The sequence below is a fragment of the Panicum virgatum genome, chromosome 3K (genome assembly GCF_016808335.1).
Source record: "Panicum virgatum strain AP13 chromosome 3K, P.virgatum_v5, whole genome shotgun sequence".
Lineage (NCBI taxonomy): Eukaryota > Viridiplantae > Streptophyta > Magnoliopsida > Poales > Poaceae > Panicum > Panicum virgatum.
Window position 1 is genome coordinate 64114300 of NC_053138.1, and position 25114 is coordinate 64139413.

Sequence of the window (25114 nt, forward strand, 5' to 3'; positions counted from 1 at the left end):
CATCTTGGATGAATATCAGCAATGACCCCATCATCGGTAATGAGCAGCCATCAAAAACTTATTGGAATAGGATTGCTGATGATTTCCACCAGAACAGACTTTGATTCCAATAGGTCTGCCAATTCTCTCGAGCATCGAATGGGGATCATACTGAAGGACTGCATGCTGTTCCAAGCATGCTATGAACAGATCGAGCGCCGTAATCCCAGCGGCGTCCCGTACCAAGAACATGTACATGATCTCTGTTGCTGCTGCTATATCTTGTCCTTGCTTTATATATATATTCCTTCTATTGCCGTAATCCCAGCTGCTATATCTCTGTTATTGCAGATGATTGAAGCTCAAGCAAGGTATGCTAGAGCTTCAAATGGAAAAAGTTTCCAACTCGTCCATTGTTGGCTCAAGGTGAGACATTGCGAGAAGTTCGCATCACTGTTACTCAACAAGATGCCGAGTAGAAAGCAAGACGCTGCACCAGAGGGAGAAGAACAGCAAGAGGCCAGCCAAGGCCCTCCTTCCAAGAAAGCCCGACCTCCGGGTAGAAAGGAATCCAAAGACAAGCTGAAAAAAAAGAAGGAGATGACGAGTACAAGGATATGATGCAAAATTTGATGGTAATGAAGGCCGAGGAACATAAGATGAAGAAAGAACGATGGGACAAAGATATGGTCATGGAGGAGCGGCGGCTGCAGTGGGAGCATGAACAGAAGATCATGTTCTGTGACATGACTACCATGGACGCTCATCCAAGGGCGTATGTCTTGGCGAAGAGAGCTCAAATAGCAAAGGAGTGTTGCTGTAGTTGATAGCGCCGGTGCTAGTGTGGGCGACAGCGGGGAGAGCGTAGTGTAGGCTAATTTATGTATGAGAATGAGATCAAATTCAGTATTTTTGCCCATTGTGTTCTGTTTTCACAGCAGAGCCATTTGCATTCCAATGAAATTCATTACAATTGCAGATTGTGCCTCCTGCTCTAGCACAGTGGATTTGTGCTATTTGTGTATTAAAATCAATGTTCAGCTAGGCGTTATGCGGTATCTAGGCGGTCACCTTCCGCCTAGCGCCTAAGCGCGCCTAGGGTCGCCTAGGCATTTTCTAAGCATTCCCTAGGCGGGCGAGCTTGAGAACCAGAGCAGGCGAGGGAGGAGGCTAGAGCAGAGGGAGGAGGCGAAACCAGAGCAGAGGGAGGAGGCGAAACCAGAGCAGAGGAGGAAGGAGGAGAGGGAGGAGGCGGAACCAGAGCAGAGGAGGAAGGAGGCTAGAGCAGAGGAAGCAGGTAGGGTCACAGGCTTATCGTGGGGAGGGAGGAGCCCGAGCTCGCCGCGGCCGGGCAACGGAGCAGCTCGAGGTCCCGGCGGGCGGCGGAAGCAGATCCGGGCAACGAAGGAGCAGATCGAGGTTCCGGCGGGCGGCGGAAGCAGATCCGGGCTGGGTACTCCGCATCCGCCTCTTCCGTCGCCGCCCGACCTCTGCACCTCCACCTCCGCCGCCACCGCCGGATGTCTCCGCCTCCACCTGCGCCTCTGTCACCTGATTTCCCCTCCTCCCCAGCGCCGCCCGACGTCCGCACCACCTAGGGTACCGCCTACCCCCTAGGCGAGGCGGGACCCCTCCGCCCAGCGACTAGGCGCGCCTAGGCGGCCACGGAACAACGCCTTGTCGAACATTGATTAAAATAGCTTCTGGATTATCTATGTACTATTTGATGCTTGCTTACTGAATCATATATATATATATATATATCAGTTCTGAATAATTTGGGAGCTAAACTGTTGAATACCATATATATATCAGTTCCATGTTTATATATCAGTCTGGGAGCTACTGTTGAATATGTTCAGGTTCACAGCTAAACTGAGCTGTAAACCTGAACTTTGATTATATCATGTGAAAATGAAGTTTTGAATTCTCATCAAGTTCTGAAAATGAACTTTTGGTATATTTGGTTCTGGATTAGTGGTTTTGGACCTTGAGTAACTGAACAGAAGCATGCTCTCTGGATTAGTGGTTCATCACAGATCAAGGTGGTAACTTTACATGCGCACTGTCAGGTCAAGGTGGTAAGCTGCTTATCTGGAATTCACCTGCAGATAAGCTGCTTATTTTATCACAGCTCACAGATCAATTTTTGATCTATTCTTTGTACAAAATACAAATACAGGAAGCTTGCTGACAAATCCACAGTAGAAATCATGAAAAGCTTCATTCATAGATAGAGTTGTAGACAGTACATGGTTTACATCTGCTCTTGTAATGTAGGAGTATACTTTCAGAATTTAAGGGAGTACATGGTTTACAACTCTGTTTCTGAAACTCTCAAGCTGGTGAGCAGCTCAACAACCGATCCAGAAGGTGTCTAGAATACTTTCTCTGCATTCAGTTAAGAAGACCAAAAGTATATCACAACCTGCTTCTTGCAGGTACACTATCAGCTCCTGTACACTTTCAGAAACAGAAATAGAGATATACACTTTCAGCTCCTGTACACTTTCAGAAGTAGCTGAAGTAGCAATGAAACAGAGTTGCAGAAGTAGCAATGATACACACTGGGAGGGAAATTAGACCTGATATATGAACATATTGGTCAGATATTGAGATTAAGAGAAGAGTCTCAACCATCTATTTTACAGGCAGATAAACAACATAACCCAGGACACAGACCAAGTATGAAACTGAACTGATGGCCATCATGTTTCGACATACAAATCTGACTAGTTGATAACTGAATAAGCATGATCAAGAGGACCGGCAACGATCCATGAAATTTTTTCTTGATTTTATTGAAGTATGAATAATAAAACTAGCTAGAACTATGAATAGCCCATAAATGCTCTACAAGGTCATCACGAAGTCTCTCATGTGTCGACCTATCCTCAATCTCGTCGTGTATCTTCAGGAACTCCTCCAGCACAAGAGGATCACGACGTTCGTAGTCCGCAGGTCTCAACACCGGGATACCGTGGGGCTCTTGGTGGTAGTTGAAATCCTCTTCCTCATCTCTCTCTCCAAGCCGTTGGGCACATTTCCCATTACCAGTGCATGCAATCAATTGAACCAAGCATTCCTGGGAACCCTCTTGCATTATTAATTGCCAGCAACCTGGATATGTCCTGGGCATTGGGGGCCCTCGAGTATTCTTCACCAAAGACTTCGACAACAGCTTTCACAAAACGTTTCAAACACTCGATGATGGTGCTCTCTCCCAACCTCACATAGTCATCCAGGAAGTCAGCTGGAATACCGTAGGCCAGCATCCGAAAGGCAGCAATGACCTTCTGTAATGCAGAGGCACCAAGACTTCCAACGGCATCAGGCTTCTGACGGAAGTAGTCGTCATGCGCCTCAATTGCAGCGACTATCCGTAGAAAGAGAGACTTGGACATCTGAAACCTCCTTCTGAAATGTTTCTCATTGTATACACACTGGTCAGCGAAGTAGTCCAGGTAGATGCGCTGGTGACCTCCCAGAATGTCCCTTGGCACATTGTGGCGACTCGGCAATGATCCACGGAACTTTTTCTTCCGCTTGTTTCTCTTCGAGCCCTCAAGAAGACCGGCAATGATCAATAGATCGTCAACATCATATTCATCCTCGTCATCCCACCGCCGAAGAGCTCGACTACCAAACCTTGACATCTGCCATAGCAACAAAAAAAACATATAAGGATATATATACCAGAAATTTTGATTTCCACATAACAAACACTTCTTGCTTCCGTCCCAAACAGAATATCTTGCTAATTTTGCTCTAATGAAATAGTAGTCTTAATAATTCGTCTCTGCGCACATATTTATTGCACAATGTTTGCAATTCTCCAAACACAACAATGCAAGAAAATAACAAACTCCGGTTAAATTTAGAAGTGCATCAGCTGCTCACATTTCATTACTAGAAAAAGGAACAAGAGCTTGAGCTTATGCCAAGAAGGAAATATGCAATGGAAGCACCCTCACAGTTAACTCTGAACAGGGTATGTATGCTTTCAGAAAGGAATGAATTTCACTTTCACTTATACAAAAAATGATTTTAGCGAGAGTAGTACATGCCGGTTACACATTTATGGAATAACTAAGCCACTAAAATTACGATTTCAAGAATTTGTCATGATCTTACAAGTTTGGAAGAAGTCCATATTACACCCCTTATCTCTTATGGAAGTCCAACTTTCAACCCCAATCTCTGAAACAGCCTAATTTTCACCCTCCAAGTCCCAAAACCGTGCAGCAGTACCCCTTGCCCCTCTCGACCCTGGTTTCTGCCACGCTGGCCTTCCAGCTCAGCAAGATGGCGTCCACGGCAGCGCTCCCCTCGACTTCAAAGGCACAGCACCCGTTCAGTCTCTGTGTCGCCTTCTTCCTCCCCAATCTCATGCGGCTGGAACCCTAGGCGTGGTGTGCAGAGGGAGATGGCGAGCTCTAGCAGCGTGAGGTCTTCCCATTCAAGTGCGCCATCATCCCGCAGCGCCGGAGAAGACAATCTCTCTTCCTCTCCCGTCCCATAGAAAATAGAATATGAGTTCCTAGATAATATCACTGGGTCTTGTTGAAGGATTGAGGCCCCTTAGGTGATAACAGTAGTTGTGGATGACGTCTTGAGGTCTTTAATCCAGCAACTTGAATGGGAAGACCTCACGCTGCTAGAGAGATTGTCTTCTCCGGCACTGCGGGATGATGGCGCACTTGAATGGGAAGACCTCACGCTGCTAGAGCTCGCCATCTCCCTCTGCACACCACGCCTAGGGTTCAAGCCGCATGAGATTGGGGAGGAAGAAGGCGACACAGAGACTGAACGGGTGCTGTGCCTTTGAAGTCGAGGGGAGCGCTGCCGTGGACGCCGTCTTGCTGAGCTGGAAGGCCAGCATGGCAGAAAACCAGGGTCGGGAGGGGCAAGGGGTACTGCTGCACGGTTTTGGGACTTGGAGGGTGAAAAGTAGGCTGTTTCAGATATTGGGGTTGAAAGTTGAACTTCCATAAGAGATAAGGGGTGTAATATGGACTTCTTCCTACAAGTTTTCAACTTCAGAGCACCATAGATAAAGCACAAGTATAAGCAACCACAAGTATAAGCAGCCATGGAGAAAGAGGATTCACCTTCTTGCTGCACGCCGTCGAAGGCCTCGAAGAGGAGCGCGAACTTGTCGTGGGGGATGCTGTTGGTGGACTCGGCGCCGTCGGGGAGCCCCTCTACGCGCGGGAGCGGCAGCGCCATGAGGTCGACGCGCGGCGCCGCGGTGGGAGGCGGGCTACGTTGCCTGGCGTGGAGACTAAGGGCACGCAGTGGCCGCGCGACGCCAGGCGCTCGGCGAGCTCCAGTTACGGGAGCAGGTGCCCGAACGCCAGCCACGGGAAGATCACGATGCGCAGCGGCCGCTGGCAATCGGCGGCGTGGACGGAGCAGGCGGCAGAGTTGGATGGCGACGCGGCAGGCGAAGCTGGCGGCGGACAATCTTGAGAGGAGCTGGCTGGGTGAGGCATTTGCAGGCCGGCCCGCTGGAGTTAGGCTTATATTTGAGCTCTCAAAATTTGCAGGCCACCTCCCAAATAGAGAAATAGGGATTTCATTTGAGAAACTGGGCTGGCGATGCTTTAGCCTTGCCGGCAAAAAAATAAATTAAAACAAAATACGTTGCAGGTCAACCACCCCCGCCGCTGCCCCACTACTAAAGCAAAGTACCCCCGGTGGCTGCCGCCTGGGCTCTTCTCCTGAGTCGCTGCCCGCTGGGGCCCACACCCACATCCACCGCCGGCGATGAAGCCCCTCATCCCCCAGTCCCTCCACGCCGCCGTCGACCGCCGCTGGCTGCTCCCCCTGGCCGTCGGCTCCGCGCTCTCGCTCCTCCTCCTCGTCGCACTCACCACCTTCCCCCTCCCCCTCCCCTCCTCGTCCTCCTCGGCCGCCGGCGCCCTCTTCGTCGAGCACAAGCTCGCCCCCACCCCGCCGTCCCCCGCCGGCGCCGAGCTCCCCCGCATCGCCTTCCTCATCTCCGGCTCCGCCGGGGACGCCTCCGCTCTCCGCCGCGTCCTCCTCGCGCTCTACCACCCCAGGAACCGCTACATCCTGCACCTCGATGCCGAGGCCCCCGACTCCGACCGGAGGGACCTCGCCGCCGGCCTCGCCGCCCACCCGGTCCTCGCCTCCGCGGCCAACGTCCGCGTCGTCGACCGCGCCAACCTCATCACCTACCGCGGGCCCACCATGGTCGCCAACACGCTCCACGCCGCCGCCGCCTTCCTGTGGGGCCACGCAGGCGCCGGCGGCTCCGACTGGGACTGGTTCATCAACCTCTCCGCCTCCGATTACCCGCTCGTCACGCAGGATGGTAAGGGCCCTTCCTTCCACATTCCCTCGTCCGAATGTCTAACAATCCCCCCAAAAAGAAAACCCCCGCCTTGGATTTTTTTTTGATGGTCGGGGGGGAGGCTCCCCACCTGATATTTCATTGATTTCGGCTCTCAACTAGCCAGATATAGCAGCAGATAGTGGTTTCAGGGGGTACAAAAAATAAACAGACTTTATTACATTGGAGATAGACGTGAACACCAGATCTCAACTATTGTTGTGTCAGTTCTTGGCATTCTCCATGCCCACACCCGTGCTTCTTCATGGCAATTGCGTAGTAAAGATTGCAGCGACGGTTCTGCTGCGTAAAAAACCACCCGATTCCTGTGCTTCCATATGTTCCAACAGCACAGGAAGATGAAGACTGAAAAATGCGTTTCTGGTATTGCATTTGGCCGTTGCAGCGCGCCCAGGTTGCTGACAGTGGTGCTGCTGTTCCTTTCGATGCCCACGTGTTGCCACAAGCTTGCCGCCACGGGGCAAGTGAAGATGAGGTGGTCAGCGGACTCGTCGCAGTTGTGACACAAGGCGCAGGTAGCATCTGTGATGATAGATTTCTTGAGCAGGTTGCTGCGGCTCTGAATCCGATTTTGGACTAGCAGCCATATGAAGAACTTGACTCTTGGCGGTGCACAGTTGTTCCAAACCATCTTGGCAAAGTCGCTCGGCGGGGCAGTTGCCGCCATCAGCGCTTTGTACAGCAAGGACGTTTGAAACTTGCCTTCTGTTCCCTGGAAAATGCAGTTTCTCATGTCTCCATCCGTCAGGTGAGTGTGGGCGATCATCGCTGATAGTTGGGCTTTCTCCTGCACTGCGGCTCGCGTTTGGCGGCGTTGTATGTGGTGATCAATCCCAGTACTCAAGATGTCGCTGACGGTGGCATGTAGCGAGGTCGCGTGGCTGTGCAAGGCTGGTAGGAGCTCCGATAGCTGTCCCTCTGGCAACCAGGAATCGTCCCAGAAAGACGTCGAAGTCCCATCTTTGATATCCACTATTGTGATGGCACGGTACAAGGGGAGAAGCTCTCGGAGTGAATCCCAGTGCGCTCCATGGACGTCACCTGTCAGAGTGGCGAGGTTGATGCGCTGCCGTGCCCAACGTGCCCAGGAAGATGCTTCAGGGTGGTGGAGGCGGTGGATGAGCTTAAGTAGCATGCACTGATTCTGGACAGATAGGTTTTTCAGGCCAAGCCCCCCACTTTCCTTTGGCAGACAGACTTGTTCCCAAGCCACTAAGCACTTTGCACCACTTGCCTGCTCAGCACCCGTCCAGACAAATGTTCGGCGCTTCCCCTCCAGGGCTTTCAAGGTGCCTTTTGTCAATTCCAGAGCACCCATAGCATAGATCAGTAAGCTTCCCAGCACCGAGTCAGCAAGCACTGCTCTCCCCATTGTGTTTAGTAGTGCTGCTTTCCATCCTGCAAGGTATTTGTCAGCTCTACTGATCATCGGGACAAAGGAGCTTAATCTCAGTTTTTCATGTGACAATGGCAGCCCCAGGTATGATTGGGGGAACTGTTCCTCCCTGCAGCCTAGAACGGCACGACATTGTTGCAGGATGTCTGCCTCGACGTGCATCGGCACCACAGTGCTCTTGTGGAAGTTGATCTTTAGCCCCGTGGCTGCTGCAAAGGAGTCGGATATTCTTAAGTCTCTGAACTGAGCTGAGTTCCGCCTTCACAAGGATTAGTGTGTCGTCGGCATATTGTAGCATCGGGCAGGGGTGATCTGCTGCTAACGGGTGCCGTATCCCACATTCATGCTGGATCATGCGCTGCAGAACATCGGCAACGAGCAGAAAGAGGTAGGGCGACAGTGGGTCACCTTGGCGCAGCCCTTCCCTGCAGGTGAACCACGGCCCTGGTGTGCCATTAACGAGGACCGCGGACTTGGACGTGCTGAGCATGCAGTGGATCTAGGCGCACCACTTCTCAGGAAAGCCGCGTGCAAGCATGATCTTCTGCAAGCTGCTCCAGATCACAGTGTCGAATGCTTTGGCAAAGTCCAATTTCAGCACCAGAGTCCGCGCTTTCCTTTTGTAACAGCACTGAGTCAGCTCCATGGCGTAGATGAAGGTTTCAGAAATGGATCGCCCGCGGAGGAAGCCTGTCTGGTCCAAGTCAATGAGCTCGTGTAGCTCCCGCTCCAGGCGAGATGTGAGGATTTTGGAAGCAATTTTGATGTCGCAATTCTGAAGGCAGATTGGTCTGAACGCAGTCACAGTCACCGCAGCCGGTGTCTTGGGGATGAGCACGATGTAGGAGCGGTTGATCCTCTCAAGGTTGACGGTTTGGTTGTGGAATGCCTCGAGGAACGCTATCACCCGATCCTGGACAGTCGGCCAGGCTGCTTTGTAGAAGCTGGGTCCAAACCCATCAGGGCCTAGGGCACTATTTGAATTCATGCCCCGCACTGCAACAAGAGCTTCAGCACTGGAGAATGGTTCGACAAGCGCTCTGGCCTCCACTCGCTTGTGTGCTGCATAGAGAGGTTCCATTGCAAAATCCCAGTTAGCTTCTCCGGCGGCCCCTATGGTCTGCACAAAGTGTTCCGTGAGGGCTGCAGTTTTGGCGTTGTGCGCGGTAACCGGCTGCCCTGCAACCTCAATCATTCGGATTTGGTTCTTGCGTAGTCGTTGGCTAGCACAGGCATGATGGAACTTTGTGTTGCTGTCTGCCCCCTTGATCGCGCGCACCTGATGGATAAGTCTGTGTACTTGGTCTTTGTGGGGCTGCACAAGAGGAGATGCTCTTGTTGCAGCACGTTGTGCTTTGCTGCCCCTAGAGGACAGCAAGGACAGCATCTTGACTACCTTTCAGTTGGCATCTAGGACAACAGTTAGGACATCAGTTAGGACAGTAGTTAGCATCTTGGACTAGTGTCCTTAGCATCTAGCTTGGCTGCCCTGCAGCCCCCTTGTATAAATGTATCCCCAGCCCCCCCTTGGGATGGCATGGCTTTGAGTTGGTGAATGAAGAAAAACCCAGAAAATTGCCCCAAGTTCATTGTCATCCTCTCAGCTCAATGAGAGTTAGAATTGAGCTTCTAACATCTGGTACCAGAGCCGTACTTTCCTGTAGGTTAGGCATCTCCTGCTCTTCTCCCTCCCAAGCAGCAGTTCAGCCACCACCAGCAGCTAGCGCAGCAGCAGCAGCACCTGCTGCACCCTCTGCTCCACCTTCCTCACCCGAGCAGACGAGCAGCAGCTCGTCTGAGACTGCGTCTTCTCCACGCAGCAGCCCCTTGGAGGCGCGCCATGTCCGACGCATCGTCTCAGCGCTCGGTCGCCTCGAGCGCACGGCGTCAGCGAGATGCCGAGCTCGCCGCGGCAGAGGAGCGCAGGCGAGCGACGGCACAAGCCGATGCAGCAGCGGAGGTGGAAGCAGAGGCGGCGGAGGTCGAGGTTGAGACCTTGCGCGGCAGCCTCAGCGGCTCCATCGCCGGCGACGCCACCGCCGACGAGGACCTTGAGGAGTTGGAGAGGGAGAGAGCGCGGGAGCGGACCGCGCGGTGGGCAGCAGCCCACCCCGACGGCGGCGGCCTGGACGGCGGTGCGCCCGGCGGCGCGCCCGGCGACGGTCCAGGGGCCCGTGCGCCCGGCGGCGGCCTGGACGGCGGCGCGCCCGGCGGCGCGCCCGGCGACGGTCCAGGGGCCCGCGCGCCCGGCGGCGGCCTGGACGGCGGCGCGCCCGGCGACGGTCCAGGGGGCCGCGCACCCGGCGGCGGAGGCGGCGCCCCTAGCGGCGGCGCGCAAGGCGGAGGCGGCGCCCCTGGCGGCGGCGCGCAGGGCGGTGGCGGCGCTCCTAGCTGGGGTGCGCGCGGCGCCGCCCCTGGCTACCACGGCCTCCAGGCGTCGGTCAGGGACGTCGGTCCCGGCAGTGGGTGGCCCACCCTCACCAAGACCAACTACGTCGAGTGGGCCGCGGTCATGGAGGTGAAGCTCCAGGTGCGGCATATGTGGGAGGCAGTCCGGTACGGCGACGTCGACTACGATGAGGATCGACGGGCGCTGGATGCTCTCATCGCAGCAGCCCCGCCGGAGATGCAGTTCACGCTTTCCAAGAAGCGAACTGCCAAGGAGGCCTGGGACTCCATCGCTGCGGCACGTATCGGCAGCGACCGCGCCCGCAAGACCACTCTCCAGGCACTTCGCAAGGAGTGGGAGAACCTGGCCTTCAAGCCAGGTGAGGATGTTGATGACTTCGCCCTCCGTCTCAACACTCTGCTGCAGAAGGTGGTGCAGATCGGCGACGACACCTACGACGAGGAGAGAGCCGTCGAGAAGCTCTTCCGCTGCGTCCCCGAGAGGTACAGGCAGACCGCTCGCTCGATCGAGTCTCTGCTGGACCTCTCCACCATGACGATCGAGGAGGCGATAGGTCGCCTCAAGGTCGTCGACAGCGACGAGCCACAGCCTCCCTCGGGAGGCATCTCCATCTGTGGGAAGCTCCACCTTACTCAGGAGCAGTGGGAGGCCCGGCGCGGTGACAGGAGGAGGGGGGAGCCCTCTTCCTCGACTGGTGGCCGCAAGCGCGGCAAGCCGCGAAAGGGACGCGGAGGTGCCCAAGCCGGGGCACGAGGGCACGCCGAGGGTGGCGCCCGCGGAGATGCTCAGGGCGCCGCCGCCGATAGGCCCAAGGCGGCACGAGACGACGCATGCCACAACTGTGGCAGGCCCGGCCACTGGGCCAGGGACTGCCCGCAGCGGAGGCGTGGGGGCCAAGCCCATGTCGCGGCGGCCCAGCCGGATGACGAGCCGGCTCTGTTCATACTCCACGGGGACATGGAGCCGCATCCGGCGGCACCGCTTGCCACCGCTCTACTCCACCTCGACGAGCCGCGTGCTCGAGTCCTCCTCGGCAACGGCTCCGACGACGACAGGGTCGATGGCTGGTACCTCGACTCCGGCGCCATGCACCACATGACCGGGCGGCGGGAGTTCTTCTCCGACCTGGACGTCGACGGGTGGCTCCGTCAGGTTCGGGGACTCCGCCGTGGAGATCAAGGGCGTGGGCTCCGTGATCTTCACCGCCAAGTCCGGAGAGCACCGGATGCTCACCGGAGTACTACATCCCGGCGCTGCGGAACTCCATCATCAGCCTTGGGCAGCTCGATGAGAGCGGCTCCCGCGTGGTGATCGACAGCGGGGTCCTCCGCATCTGGGACCACCGTCGCCAGCTTCTCGCCAGGGTGGTTCGAGGGAAGAACCGCCTCTACATCCTCCACGTCGGGGTGGCCCAGCCTCTTTGTCTTGCAGCTCGCAGGGACGACGAGGCATGGCAGTGGCACGAGCGCTTTGGGCACCTTCACTTTGAGGCCCTGAAGCGGCTCAGCGCCAAGGAGATGGTGCGAGGCCTCCCGAGCCTCGACCACGTGGAGCAGCTCTGCGACGTCTGCGTACTGACGAAGCAGAGGCGACACTCCTTCCCCCAGCAGGCGAGCTTCCGAGCCAGGGAGCGGCTCGAGCTCGTACACGGGGACTTGTGTGGCCCGGTGACACCGGTCACACCAGGAGGACGGCGCTACTTCCTGCTGCTCGTCAACGACCTCTCCCGCTTCATGTGGGTGATGATCCTCGGCAGCAAGGGAGAGGCTGCGGACGCCATCAGGCGTACTCAGGCTGCTGCAGAGGCGGAGAGCGGCCGCAATTTGCGCGTGCTGCGCACCGACAACGGCGGCGAGTTCACGACGGCCGAGTTCATGGCGTACTGCGCGGATGAGGGCATCCAGCGCCACTACTCCGCGCCGTACAGCCCGCAGCAGAACGGTGTTGTCGAGCGGTGCAACCAGACGGTTGTGGGGATGGCCCGGGCCCTCCTTAAGCAGAGGGGGATGCCAGCTGTCTTCTGGGGAGAGGCGGTGGTGACGGCCGTCTACATCCTCAACCGCTCGCCCACCAAGGCACTCGACGGCATGACGCCGTATGAGGCTTGGCATGGGCGTAAGCCGGCGGTCTCCCACCTGCGGGTCTTCGGCTGCCTCGCGTTCGCCAAGGAGCTTGGCCACATCGGCAAGCTCGACGACAGGAGCACTCCGGGAGTGTTCATCGGCTACGCGGAGGGTTCGAAGGTCTACCGCATTCTCGACCCGGAGACACAGCGTGTGCGCACGGCGCACGACGTTGTGTTCGACGAAGGGCAAGGATGGGCGTGGGACAAGGCGGTGGACGACGGCTCGGCTCCGACGTACGACGACTTCACCGTCGAGTACGTCCACTTTGAGGGAGTTGGGGGAGTAGGCAGCTCTTCTTCGCCGAGCGTGCCTACCCCGGTCCCCGAGCCTCCACCAACTCCGGCGCCCGCCACACCGGCGGCACCACGCCCTTCAGCTACGACTCCGGCTGCGCCGAGTTCCTCGGCTGCGCCACCACAGCCGGCGACGCCGCGCACTCCAGTACCGATAGCCACTCCTCCGGGCACGTCTACTTCGACACCTGCTCGTGCTGAGGACAGTCCGGTGGAGTTCGCTACTCCGCTCTCTCACGACGAGGAGCGCGTCGACGCGTACCATGACGGCGAGCCGTTGCGGTACCGTACGATGGAGGACCTTCTCGGTGATCAGCCGGTGCCGGGACTGGTGCCTCACGACCTGGAGGCGCAGTTGCACCTCGTGTGCGACGACGGCGAGCCTCGGTCTTTCGCAGAGGCCGAGGGACACGCGACATGGCGTGCCGCGATGCAGTCGTAGATGGACGCGGTTGAGAAGAACCACACTTGGGAGCTTGCTGACCTCCATCGCGGTCACTGCGCGATCACCCTTAAGTGGGTGTTCAAGCTGAAGAGGGATGAGGCCGGCACCGTCGTCAAGCACAAGGCTCGCCTGGTGGCACGAGGTTTCGTGCAGCAGGAGGGAGTCGACTTCGACGATGCCTTCGCTCCCGTGGCACGGATGGAGTCCGTGCGACTCCTCCTTGCGCTAGCTGCCCAGGAGGGCTGGCGTGTCCATCACATGGACGTCAAGTCGGCGTTTCTCAACGGCGACTTGAAGGAGGAGGTCTACGTGCACTAGGCGCCGGGGTTTGCGATCCCCGGCAAGGAGGGTAAGGTGCTACGTCTGCGCAAGGCCCTCTATGGCTTGCGGCAGGCCCCGAGGGCGTGGAACGCCAAGCTGGACTCCACGCTCAAGGGGATGGACTTCGAGCAAGGCCCGCACGAGGCGGCCATCTACCGGCGGGGCAAAGGAGGCAATGCTCTGCTGGTGGGTGTCTACGTCGACGACTTGGTGATCACCGGCACCAAGGATGCGGAGGTGGCGGCGTTCAAGGAGGAGATGAAGGCCACCTTCCAGATGAGCGACCTGGGGCCTCTCTCCTACCTGGGGATCGAGGTGCACCAGGACGACTCCGGGATCACACTTCGACAGACCGCCTACGCCAAGCGCGTCGTCGAGCTCGCTGGGCTCACCGACTGCAACCCAGCTCTCACTCCGATGGAGGAGAGGCTGAAGCTTAGCCGTGACAGTACGGCGGAGGAGGTGGACGCTACTCAGTACCGGCGTCTTGTGGGGAGCCTCCGCTACCTCGCCCACACACGGCCGGACTTGGCGTTCTCCGTCGGCTACGTCAGTCGGTTCATGCAGCGACCGACGACGGAGCACCAGCAGGCCGTGAAGAGGATCATCCGCTATGTTGCGGGGACTCTCGACCACGGTCTCCACTACCCGAGGTGCCCTGGGGCGGCACACTTCGTTGGGTACAGCGACAGCGACCACGCCGGCGACATCGACACCAGCAAGAGTACGAGCGGGATCCTCTTCTCCCTCGGCGAGTGCCTCGTTAGCTGGCAGTCGGTCAAGCAGCAGGTGGTGGCCTTGTCCAGCTGCGAGGCCAAGTACATAGCGGCCTCCACCGCGTCGACTCAGGCGCTCTGGCTCGCTCGACTGCTTGGTGATCTCCTCGACAGAGACACTGGAGCGGTGGAGCTCAGGGTGGACAGCAAGTCCACTCTGGCCTTGGCGAAGAACCCCGTTTTCCACAAACCGAGCAAGCACATCCGGGTGAGGTATCACTTCATCCGAGGCTGCTTGGAGGAAGGAAGCATCAAGGCGAGCTACATCAACACCAAGGATCAGCTTGCGGACCTGCTCACCAAGCCCCTTGGGAGGATCAAGTTCCTTGAGCTCTGCTCCAGGACCGGGATGGTTCAATCTTCCCACAAGACGACGCACAAGACTTAGGGGGAGAATGATGGATAAGTCTGTGTACTTGGTCTTTGTGGGGCTGCACAAGAGGAGATGCTCTTGCTGCAGCACGTTGTGCTTTGCTGCCCCTAGAGGACAGCAAGGACGTCATTTTGACTACCTTTCAGTTGGCATCTAGGACATCAGTTAGGACAACAGTTAGGACTAGCAGTTAGCATCTTGGACTAGTGTCCTTAGCATCTAGCTTGGCTGCCCTGCAGCCCCCTTGTATAAATGTATCCCCAGCCCCCCTTGGGATGGCATGGCTTTGAGTTGGTGAATGAAGAAAAACCCAGAAAATTGCCCCAAGTTTATTGTCATCCTCTCAGCTCAATGAGAGTTAGAATTGAGCTTCTAACAGCACCTTCCCTCGCTGCTTCCAGAACGCCGCGTGTTCGCGCAGAGCGAGGGTGAGGCGCTCTGGACTGATGCGCCGGAGCAGCTGTTCGTCTGCGGACAAACAGCGCCCTTCCTCCGTGATGTCAAGTAGATAAATTAAGAAGCGGCAATTGTGATGGAGATGTGGGGGGGGGGGGGATCGTTTTACCCTGGACCATACCTTTGCCTCGCGACGCACCGCTTTAAGTGAAGCGGCCAGAGCCCCCGCCGCGTCGACAGGAGTGGCGGCGCTTTGCCAGGCAGGGAGCACCAAGGGCAGGAAATCAGCATGCAGGAGCCAAGCGTTCTCAAAACGGAAGGTGCTGGTTTTGGGAATTTTCGAGGACAGGTGGACCAGGAGGGGCGTGTGGTCAGAGACTGTCACGAGTTTGTGAGGTGATGGAGGAGTTGGGGAAGAGGATGCTCATCTCCGAGTTGAAAAAGATTCGATCCAGACGCTCCATGGTAGGGTCGTCCCGGCCGTTCGACCAGGTGAAACTGCGGTCAAGGAGAGGGAGTTCAGTGAGCGCCAGAGCATCGATGGAGCTGTTGAACAGGGAGCATAAGGCATGGTTTATATTGCTGTTGTTTTTGTCAGCTTCCCCCCTGATCAGATTAAAATCCCCAGCGACCACCCAAGCGCCCAAAGTGCGTTCCAGGATGGCCTGAAGGGAGTCAAGGAAGTGCTGCGTGTCAGCATGGACGGCAGGGCCGTAAACATTCGTGATGGAGAAGGTGAAGTCAGACATGGTGGAGGCTAAGGTAGTAGTGAGGGAGTACTGTTGGGTTGAACTCGATACGAGGCAAAAGGCGTTTGGATCCCAGGCAGTTAGTACTCCTCTGCTTCCCGATGCATCGAGGCATCAGAATTCCGAGAGGGAGGTGGGGAGGAAGGTTTTTGCTTTAAGAAAACTAGTGGTGGCAAGTTTTGTCTCTTGAAAGCAGGCGATCGAGGTGTGGCAGTTAGCAACGTGATCGCGGATCGAGTTACATTTATCACGATCGCCAAGACCCCGAACATTCCAGCAGAGAAGGTTAAAGATACGAACTTCACTTGTCATTTTCAATCGTTAAACACCCAGGTTTACACGCGGCTACGGCCACACGATCGAGGAACTGACAGGTGAACCTAATGACACTGGACGACGAACCATCACGCAGGATGGGGATAAGGCGGCAAGCAACGGACGCAAGCCGGACTACAAGCGACAGACTACTAAGGGGGGCAGAAGCATCATGCTTTTGATGATCACGACAGGACCCGACCGGTTGCTAACAGAATGTGGCAAAGCAACTCGAAAGCCGTGATCGATTCCGCGTAGGGACGAACTCATTCTGGCTCAGCGACCACCGTGGCGATGCTCTTCTCCGCCGCGCATCCCATCCCCGCCGTGCTGACGAGCTTGCGGAGTGCAGCAGCGCTCAACGGCTTGGAGATGCCCGAGAGCAGGCCTTTCTTCTGCACCTCCTCCTTGAGCTTGCGGGAGCAAGGCTCAAGAGCGTTCTTCAGAGCTTTCAGCTGCATGGCCTTTGCCTCCATGGAGATGAAGTGCCCACCGGCAGCGCTCGCCAGGCGCTCGCTCCCCGTACGCGGCTCAGGCAGAGGCGCCGTTCTGCGGGTCCTGCGCGCCCTTCCTGGTTGGAGTGCGGGAGACGGCGGCGGCGGCGGCGGCGGCGGAGAGGTGGTATGTTGTCCTCGGGAGGGAGCTCCGGCAGTGCAACGGTGATGACCACCGGGAGCTGGGGCAGCGGTGGGAGGAGCTGGGCGACAGGGATGCCGTAGTAGAAGTCGCGGAAGCCTGGCAGGTTCATGTTCAGGTAGAACGGGGGGTGTTGGGCTTGGTTCGCGTTGGCACCATGCAGGTTGTATGGGCCGAGATTGGCATGTGGGTAGTTCTGCGGGGCTGGAGGAGCTGGCGGTGGCGGTGGGGGAGGTGCTGGGCCAAAAAAGGGTGGTGGTGGGGGGAGGGCCGAAGGTGGCGGTGGCGGTGGCGGCCCAAAGAAGGGGATGTAGGAGTCATCACCGTTGCGCTGCCATGCGAAGAGCGCGTCGAGCTTGACTACGCTGCCGTCTCCGTATGGCGAGGAGATGTGCAGCTCCAGGGGGATCATGGCCGGTGACGTGGTCTCGAGGACGACGCATAGGGAGGTGTAGTCGCCCCCTCGAGGCATGCCGGGTCGATCTCCACGACGAGCCCGATCCTCGTGAAAGCAGCACGGATGTTGTTGGGGAACCAGTGCTCGAGGGGGAGGTCGCGAGCAGAGACGAAGACGAGCCAGTCCGTCCCGGCGGTGAAGCGGTTGGCCGTGTGCTCCGGCCGCTCCAGCTCAATGGTGTAGTCAGGGTGGAAGACGCGGCCGTAGGTGACGGCCGTCTCCCGATCAGCAAGGGTGGCGAAGCGCAGTAGCATGGTCCCGCGGGAGGACGGCAGCAAGTCCACCTAGGGCGGCGCCTGAAACGCCGGGAAGATGCGGCGGAGGGCGTCCCAGATCACGGGCGCGGGGTTGGCCGCGGCGTGCGCAGGGAGACGAACGCGAAGGCATAGCGGGACGCCTCGGTCCAGTCCCCTGAGGCACCCAAACCTGGAGGAACTCGGGAGCTTGGTTGGCATCGTGGATGTCGTCGCTCTCGACCTCCTCCTTCGAGCTGGCGTCCACAGCCTCGCCCTGAACAACATCGGTCGGGAGGGGCTCATCCCAGCTCAGACCCCCGGCCGATGCGAGGTCGAACGGGGCGGGGGCGCTGTGCGCGGGACGCCCTGAGGGGCGCGAGGCGGGGAGCGTCGTTCCCCGGTCGGCGGCGGAGAGGCTTGGCGGTCCAGAGGGGTGGTGCCCCCGCCAACGCAGCGAACGTCCCGCATGCTTGGAAACACCGTGCGGCCCGCAGGGGGCGCCTGCGGCGTGGGATCTCCCCGCGGGGCACGGTTGCGGAACTGAGTGCCCAGGTGGAGGGCATCCAGCGACCGCGAGCGGTGCATGATGCGGCCCATGTTTGTCCGACTGGAGCTCGAGGAGGGGATCATATTGGCTGGGGCGTAAGCGGCGGAGGCAAACAGTGGAGTGGGGGCGGGTGTCGGCGGTGGCGTGGCGGTTGGTGGTGGGGTGGCGGTGGCGCGGTGGTGTAGGGGATAGGGTGGACCGGCATGCGGCTCGCCGGCGTGGGGACGGTTGGGCGGCGTTCAAGGACCATGGTGCAGCGGTGTTGTTGGTGGCCGAGCCCTCGACACCTTCGGCAGCGAACGGGGTCGCGGCAGTCGCGAACGTGGTGGTCGAGGGCCAGGCACCGGAAGCACTCGGCGCCGGAAAGAGGGGTGGGGTTTCTGGGTGTGGTAGCATGCGGGGGCGCTGGCGGGGTTTTAACAGCTTGGAGATAGGGCAGGGGGATTGCAGGTTGTTTGGGCGCAGTGAAGGCGCATGCTGGCTCTGGGGGGTTGTCACACCAGGTGTCGACGTGTCGAGGGATGGGAGGGGGAGGAGCGGAGGCAGGCTGGCCGCGGCAGGCGCGCTTTGAAGCAAGCGGATACCGGCGGATATGGCAGTCTTGTCAACTGGATGCCCTCCTGCGCATTGAGCCCAGCGCCAACCGTGGACATTGCGCGTGGGAGGACGCTTTGCAGGGGCCGGTTGGTCGGGAGTAAAAGCAGCTTCTTCCACCTCGCGCAGCTCAGACGCGGCGGCCATGGCGGATTTTTCTAGAGAGTGGAGGAAAAGAGATTGTCTCCGAAACGCAAACGACCGCGGACAACTATCGCATTTGCCACATTCTGATTAGCAACCGAGAACCTTAAAACGAAGTCTTTAACCCTGGAAGCTTTAATCCTTTCAGGGGACGCTGTTAGCAGGAACGTAAGCATGTTAGTGACATAGGCTAGGTTGAAGCGTGGTGATCGTGACGGGGGGGGGGGGGGTGATCCAGACATGTGCAGGGGGGGAGAGGAAAGATGGAAGAACGGAACCTGGAGATGCGGCAGTGTGGAAATCGGCGAGGAGCTGATTCTGCACAAGGTGTCCCGGCCGGCAGAGCATGCCAGTCCGGCGACCGGCATGGAGTTCATTGGCCGCAAGCTTCAAGCGGGGCGTCGCAGGCGCAGGTGGGGTGCCGGGGTTGGAGGTGGATTGGGGTTGGAGGCGGCTGGCGGCGGCGGTGGCGGGGTCGCCGGGGGCGCTCCCGCCGTCGCCCCCTGGCTCGCGAGGGGCGGGCTCAGGGGCCATCTCCCAAGTGTCTCCCGCCTTGGATTTGTAAATGCAACTCTCAAGCTTCCTGCTGCAGATCTGATACACGTCTTCTCCAAGCTGCCGCGTGATCTCAACTTCATCGACCACACCAGCGACATCGGATGGAAGGAGTAAGAGCTTCCTAGCTTCCTTCGTCATGATTTTGTTCGCATGTATTCTGACAGGGGCCAATGCCTACCTTGTTTGTCATGATGTCCAGGTTTCAGAGGGCCAAGCCCGTTATCATTGACCCCGGCCTCTACATGAAGAAGAAGGCTGATGTCTTCTGGATACCGCAGAGGCGGAGCGTGCCGACAGCCTTCAAGCTCTTCACTGGTATGTTCCTAACTACCTCATAATCTGTAATCAAAATATTCACATTCAAGCGTTAACCCATAAATCATTCATGTAGAATTCACCATGCACTTTATGCACATTAGTATACCTCATAACCTAACCTTGCCATTGTTGCTTTCGGCGAGATTTGCCCTTGCCAAAGGCTGCAGGAATTTCTTAAATCATTTTTTTAAAAAAATTGAATGCGTGTCAAGTGCTTCAAACTTTATACTCATGGATCTCTGCCAGATATAGAAACAGTGCTGGCTATTTCTAGTTGTGGTGACTGGTTCAAAATTTTGATGTGTGAATTGATATATGGGTCTGTCACCAACTTAAATTAATATTTTTTTGCAAAATACTGCATATAAACGCACTGTTTTTCTAGCTTCGTGATTTATATATTATATATTGTGGAAACTCCTCTTGGTAAAGTTTCCTTTCATATGTAATTTATTTTGTCTGATCTGACTGCTGTAACAAACATTTGGGGTTCTGTTTATTTGTTGCCTGTAGTAGCAAACCAGCTAGGCATCTCTTGCATGCCTACTGCATATACTGGCTGTAATTAATTTGAAAGCTTATCCTTCTTTTATGTGTCGGTTATTTAAGTTAAAAAAATTGTGCCAATGAACTTGCCATAAAAGTACAGTTTTTCCTTAATGTGGTCTACTGTTTCACGTCCCTTATCCATCATGCTTTTAACAGCATGAAATTAATTGATTCCAGCTTCTTATATAGTGGCTACAACTCGGATGTAAATACTCTAGGTTCAAACAGCTTAAAACAGATAACTAAAAGATGCGAAAATGCAGAGCCTACCTCTGTAATGAAGATCAAGTTGCAGTATGCATCACTACCAAGAAGCAATAGCTTTCTTTTGTAACTATTGTCGAGGAAATTATTTGGCCTTTAATCTTCATTTTCAAAAACCAGCAATACTAGTATCTCTTAAGAGCTTTCGTGTAGTTTGAGCCTCTGGCGTAAGTGTTGCTTTTGAATCTTAATCATGTAGATATAGAGGCACCTGATGATGAAGTTGCATTGCAGGTTCTGCTTGGATGGCACTGTCTAGGCCCTTTGTGGAATACTGCATATGGGGCTGGGACAACCTACCTCGTACGGTGCTCATGTACTACTCCAATTTCATCTCCTCGCCAGAAGGCTACTTCCACACCGTGGTCTGCAATGCTGAGGAATTCAAGAACACAACAGTGAACCATGACCTGCATTATATCTCATGGGACAACCCTCCAAAGCAACATCCACACTACCTCACGGTCGAAGATTTAGACAGGATGGTTGCTAGCGATGCACCTTTCGCTCGGAAGTTCCATGCAGACGACCCTGTGCTAGACAAGATAGACGATGAGATCCTGTCCCGCGGTGCAGACATGCCAACCCCTGGAGGCTGGTGCGCAGGAACACGAGAGAACGGGAGCGACCCTTGCTCTGTGATAGGTGACACCAGTCTCCTTCTGCCTGGCCGTGGAGCAGTGCGGCTGCAGCGGCTGGTCACCTCTCTGCTGTCAGAGGAGAAGTTCCACCCAAGACAGTGCAAGTAGGGCGTGATGCCCCTGACCCACCCAAATCTGAGCTATATATGAAAATATACACGCATGGACTGCTGCCGGTGGCGATGCATACATGGTTTGTTCTGACTTGTAGGTCGTCACCGTTTTGTCAGGCAGCTGCCATTTAACATGTACCATGTTGCCGTTGTAGTACCACATTAGTCATCTGTTTGTAGAGCCTGTTGTATCTCCACATGTAGTAGTACTTTATCATCCAAGGTATGAACCTGGAAACCTGGTTATCAATATATTTCAGTGTAACTTTAGCCGTCAATTATATTGCTAAAGTTAGTGTGGTTTTTGAATTGCAATTATTGATGAAACTTGTCGGATTCTGGGTCGATCTGTTGGGAAATACTCACCCTAGCTGGTGGTTGGTGCTGATTTGCTGTGAGAAAAATACTGGTGGCTGGTGCTGATTTGGTGTGAGAGAAAAGTACTGTTGCAGTAGAACAGAGTGACTGTTGGGGCCCATGCCGTTAGTGATGTTCCATGATGTAAAACAACTTGGCCAACTTGTAGTTGCAGTTGTCTTTGTTGCCGGCCGGCTCAAGTCTCAAGCAAGAAGGCCGGTCATCCAAGGTAACTTACCAAGCCAGCCAGTACTTAGTAGTACTAATCAACAACGCGGCGGAGAATAGAGTCCAGTCAATGGATGGCCGAACGGACGGCTCGGATTCGTTTCTAGAACCCTTGACGATCAATCAATCAATCTCGACAACCTGGATTAATCCGTAGGAGGCAGGCGTACATTGTAAAGACCACCGATTCCTTGGCCACAAAGCTGAAGACATTTCCGAGCACAAGAGATAGAGGCTCCATCCTCTTCGTCCATCGGAATCGGAGAAGAAGAAGATAGCCACAGCCTACAGCTACATAGAATAGAAACAAGGAAGGAATAAGCAAGGATCCATGGCGCAGCCGCCGGAGGGAGCGCTGATCTACGCGATGGTGGCGCGGGGCACGGTGGTGGTGGCGGAGCACACGTCCTACGCGGGCAACTTCCGGGACATCGCCGCGCAGTGCCTGCACCGGCTGCCGGCGGGGAACAACCGCTTCACCTACACCTGCGACGCCCACACCTTCAACTTCCTCGTCGCCGATGGATACGGTACGGTCTATATCCCTTGCACCCGGAAACATGTTGACCTCTGCTCTTGCTACTCCTCCGTCCTAAAAAAACAAATCTCACTTCTCGAGAAGTCAAACACTTTTAATTTTATTTAAATTTATACAAAAAATTACAAACATTTGTGTCTTCGAATTAATATAGTGTAGAAATATATTAAATAATTAATCTAAAAATACTTATATTGTAATATATATATTAGTACTATTTTATATAAATTCGGTTAAAGTTGATATTATTTGACTCCTCGGAAAACGAGATTTACATTCTTTTTTGGGACAGAGGGAGTACTTGCTTTGGCTCTACATACTCTGTTCTGATATCCTTTGGATTGGACGGTGTCTTCTACTACTATGTATTGTATGGCCTGTGCAACCACACTCTACCAGTTTATATATACCAGTCCATATAACGCACTAAAATTTTTTTTGCACCAGCCACCAAAGGAAATGATGTTCAATTGGAGAACTAGATGCTGCACCCTGATGATCATACGAATGAGTGCTTTACAGTTTTTTTTGGCTTAGTAGGTTCAGATAGTTTAGCTTTCGCCAATGCAATATTCAGAGTCGATTGTTCCTATTCAGGACATACAGTCAGAGTTGCCTGCCATCACTCTGGAGATGAGTTTGAATTGGCATTTGTTAGATACTTTGTGATCCTGGCAATTTCTGACAATAACCTGCGAGTATATATGATATGTATATATATATATATGAACAGTTCTTTCAATAAATGGAGAAAGCCTCAGTCGTCTGAAACTTAGTGATATTACTTATTGATGATGAGAAAGAAAATGATACCCATGCTCTGATCCTTTTGATGCACGCACAGCACAGCTTCCAATCTTGTCCATATATTGTTATATTCCTTGTCTTCATGCCATGCCCCTAGTGTGGTCCCGTCACACACTTGATTACTTAATTATCAACGACTGAAATCAAAGCACAAGTGTATGATTGCAACACAAAGCAAATAGCAGCTAGACAGAGGTAGGGGATCGGAAACAAGTGTTTGAGAGCTGACTGTTTTGCATCGATCTGCAACCAAAATGAACTGCATGATGCAGCATACTGCGTCGTGGCGACCGAGTCGGCTGGGCGGCAGATTCCTATGGCCTTCCTGGAGATGATCAAGGAGGATTTCAACAAGAGATACGCAGGGGGCAAAGCAGCTACAGCGACAGCAAACAGCCTCAGCCGAGATTTCGGGTAATAATAATCATATCATTTCATCTGCAAGTAGGACTATATCCTATCTTGTAAGTGTATTTACCAACAGTTTCTAGATAGAGTGCTCCATATGCACGCTTGCCTTGCCCATCTTTTATTTATTTATATGGATCGTCGGATGAAATTGAAATGACGACAGGCCGAGGCTTGGAGATCAGATGCAGTACTGTAGGGATCACCCAGAGGAGGTGAGCAGGCTGTCCAGAGTGAAAGCTCAGGTGGATCAAGTGAAAGGCATCATGATGGAAAACATTGACAAGGTCATAGATCGCGGGGAACAAATCGATGGGCTCGTCACGAGGACAGAGCAGCTGCATGACCAGGTCTGTTACGTTGTGTCTGTTAATTGCAACCGTCACAAGCAATGCAATATCCATCGTCAGTAGTAACTAGCAGCACATATCCTGCTGCATGCATGCTGTCTTTTGATTTGCTGCAGGCTGCTGATTTCAGGCAGCAAGGCGTGCGGGTGCGTCGCAAGATGTGGTACCAGAACATGAAGATCAAGCTCATCGTTCTCGGCATCGTCATCGCGCTCATCCTCATCATAATCCTCTCAATTTGCCATGGCACATGCAAGTGATCCATTTAGCTCAGATGCAGTAGTAGCTGGTTAATTAGAATGTCAGTTTTGGATTCGGGGTGATCATCACTTCACTGTACAGGTTGGTCCTTGAGGTTACACTCCACTGTGTTAACCCCATCAACTCTTGTCCTGCTGTTTATTTTCTTGACTATTCAAACAACAATTTTGTGTTCTTTGGTTATCCGGCAGCGCCTCGCTCTTAATTTTAGATTTTCGCTCTTTCTTTTACAGGATCGAATTGGGCTCAGCTCTTTAATTTGTGGCCTTTTCCAAATTAGCTAGGGCGATAGAATACGATTTGTCATCTGTCTCAAAATCTAAACTTTCACAAATTATCTAGCTTATATGATCACGATTGTTATTTTGAAGTTGCTGAGGATTATTGTTCTTTCTTCACGATTTCTTATCAAGTAGCCTAAGGTTTTCTAGTATAATTTGAACATTACAGAAAAGGGGATACGAATTAAGAACTAAGAATTTCAATCAACATTCCCCTATAAAGAAAACATCAACAGCTTGATAATAACTCTTGAAAATTGTCTTAATTAAGTAAAAGAAACCTGTTTTAGAAAAAACACATTTTAAAGAATAACCCAAAACATTAGGAACCGGCAGCATCCTGCTGCCGCCCGGCTACTACGATCCGCAGCTAAGTGTTACTCCTTCCGTTCCAAATTATATGTCATTTGACTTTTCTAATCTCAAATTTTACCACTAGTCTTATTCAAAAAATTTGTATAAATATAGTCAAGTTTAAGTTATTCTTAAAGAAATTTTATTGATAAAGCAAGCCACAAAAAATGATATTTTATATAAATTTTTGAATAAGACAAGTGGTCAAATTTGAGATGAAAAAAATCAAACAACCTATAATTTAGAACGGAGAGAGTACTAGCACACAATGACACAATCCCATCTATCGCCCCAACCCTCTTTATCTAGTTGTCCTAACCGCCTCATCGCCGTGTCCCCAGGCTCACCACTCACCAACACCATAGTGTGGGCCCCCAGGCGTACAATACCTAGGTTCCTGTTGTGCTTTATTGTACTTGTCCCATGATCAGTCCGCAAGTATGCACAACAACACCGGTACCACAACTACACTTAAAAACTTGTTAGTAATATTAAAATTTAGTCAGAACTAATAT

The 25114-nt window shown here is 54.3% G+C and overlaps 3 protein-coding genes across 5 annotated transcripts; 2 read left to right on the forward strand and 1 right to left on the reverse strand.

Annotated features, from left to right (window-relative positions):
* Window positions 1-2558: 2558 nt before the first annotated feature.
* Window positions 2559-5467, reverse strand: LOC120700277. The gene is made up of 2 exons (XM_039984508.1): window positions 5091-5467; window positions 2559-3635 (listed from the first exon to the last, which is right to left on the reverse strand). Exon 2 carries the CDS (start codon window positions 3633-3635, stop codon window positions 3030-3032), a length of 606 nt encoding a protein of 201 aa, XP_039840442.1. The 5' UTR covers window positions 5091-5467; the 3' UTR covers window positions 2559-3029.
* A 185-nt stretch (window positions 5468-5652) lies between these two features.
* On the forward strand, window positions 5653-21324 carry LOC120700275 (beta-glucuronosyltransferase GlcAT14A-like). The gene is made up of 4 exons (XM_039984505.1): window positions 5653-6319; window positions 19165-19240; window positions 19330-19445; window positions 20496-21324. The coding sequence occupies exons 1-4, from the start codon at window positions 5749-5751 to the stop codon at window positions 21008-21010; spliced, it is 1278 nt and encodes a 425-aa protein (XP_039840439.1). The 5' UTR covers window positions 5653-5748; the 3' UTR covers window positions 21011-21324.
* Window positions 21325-21433: 109 nt separating this feature from the next.
* On the forward strand, window positions 21434-24304 carry LOC120700276 (vesicle-associated membrane protein 721-like). Of its 3 annotated transcripts, XR_005685828.1 has the most exons (5): window positions 21434-22130; window positions 23218-23359; window positions 23520-23703; window positions 23820-24045; window positions 24198-24304. XR_005685828.1 is itself a non-coding variant. In XM_039984507.1 (4 exons), exons 1-4 carry the CDS (start codon window positions 21932-21934, stop codon window positions 23961-23963), a joined length of 669 nt encoding a protein of 222 aa, XP_039840441.1. In that variant the 5' UTR covers window positions 21434-21931; the 3' UTR covers window positions 23964-24147. The 3 variants fall into 3 exon arrangements, 2 of the variants coding, with proteins under 2 accessions (XP_039840441.1, XP_039840440.1); XM_039984507.1 differs by lacking the exon at window positions 24198-24304 and having other exon boundaries at window positions 23820-24147; XM_039984506.1 differs by lacking the exon at window positions 24198-24304 and having other exon boundaries at window positions 23834-24147.
* The last annotated feature ends 810 nt before the right edge of the window (window positions 24305-25114 follow it).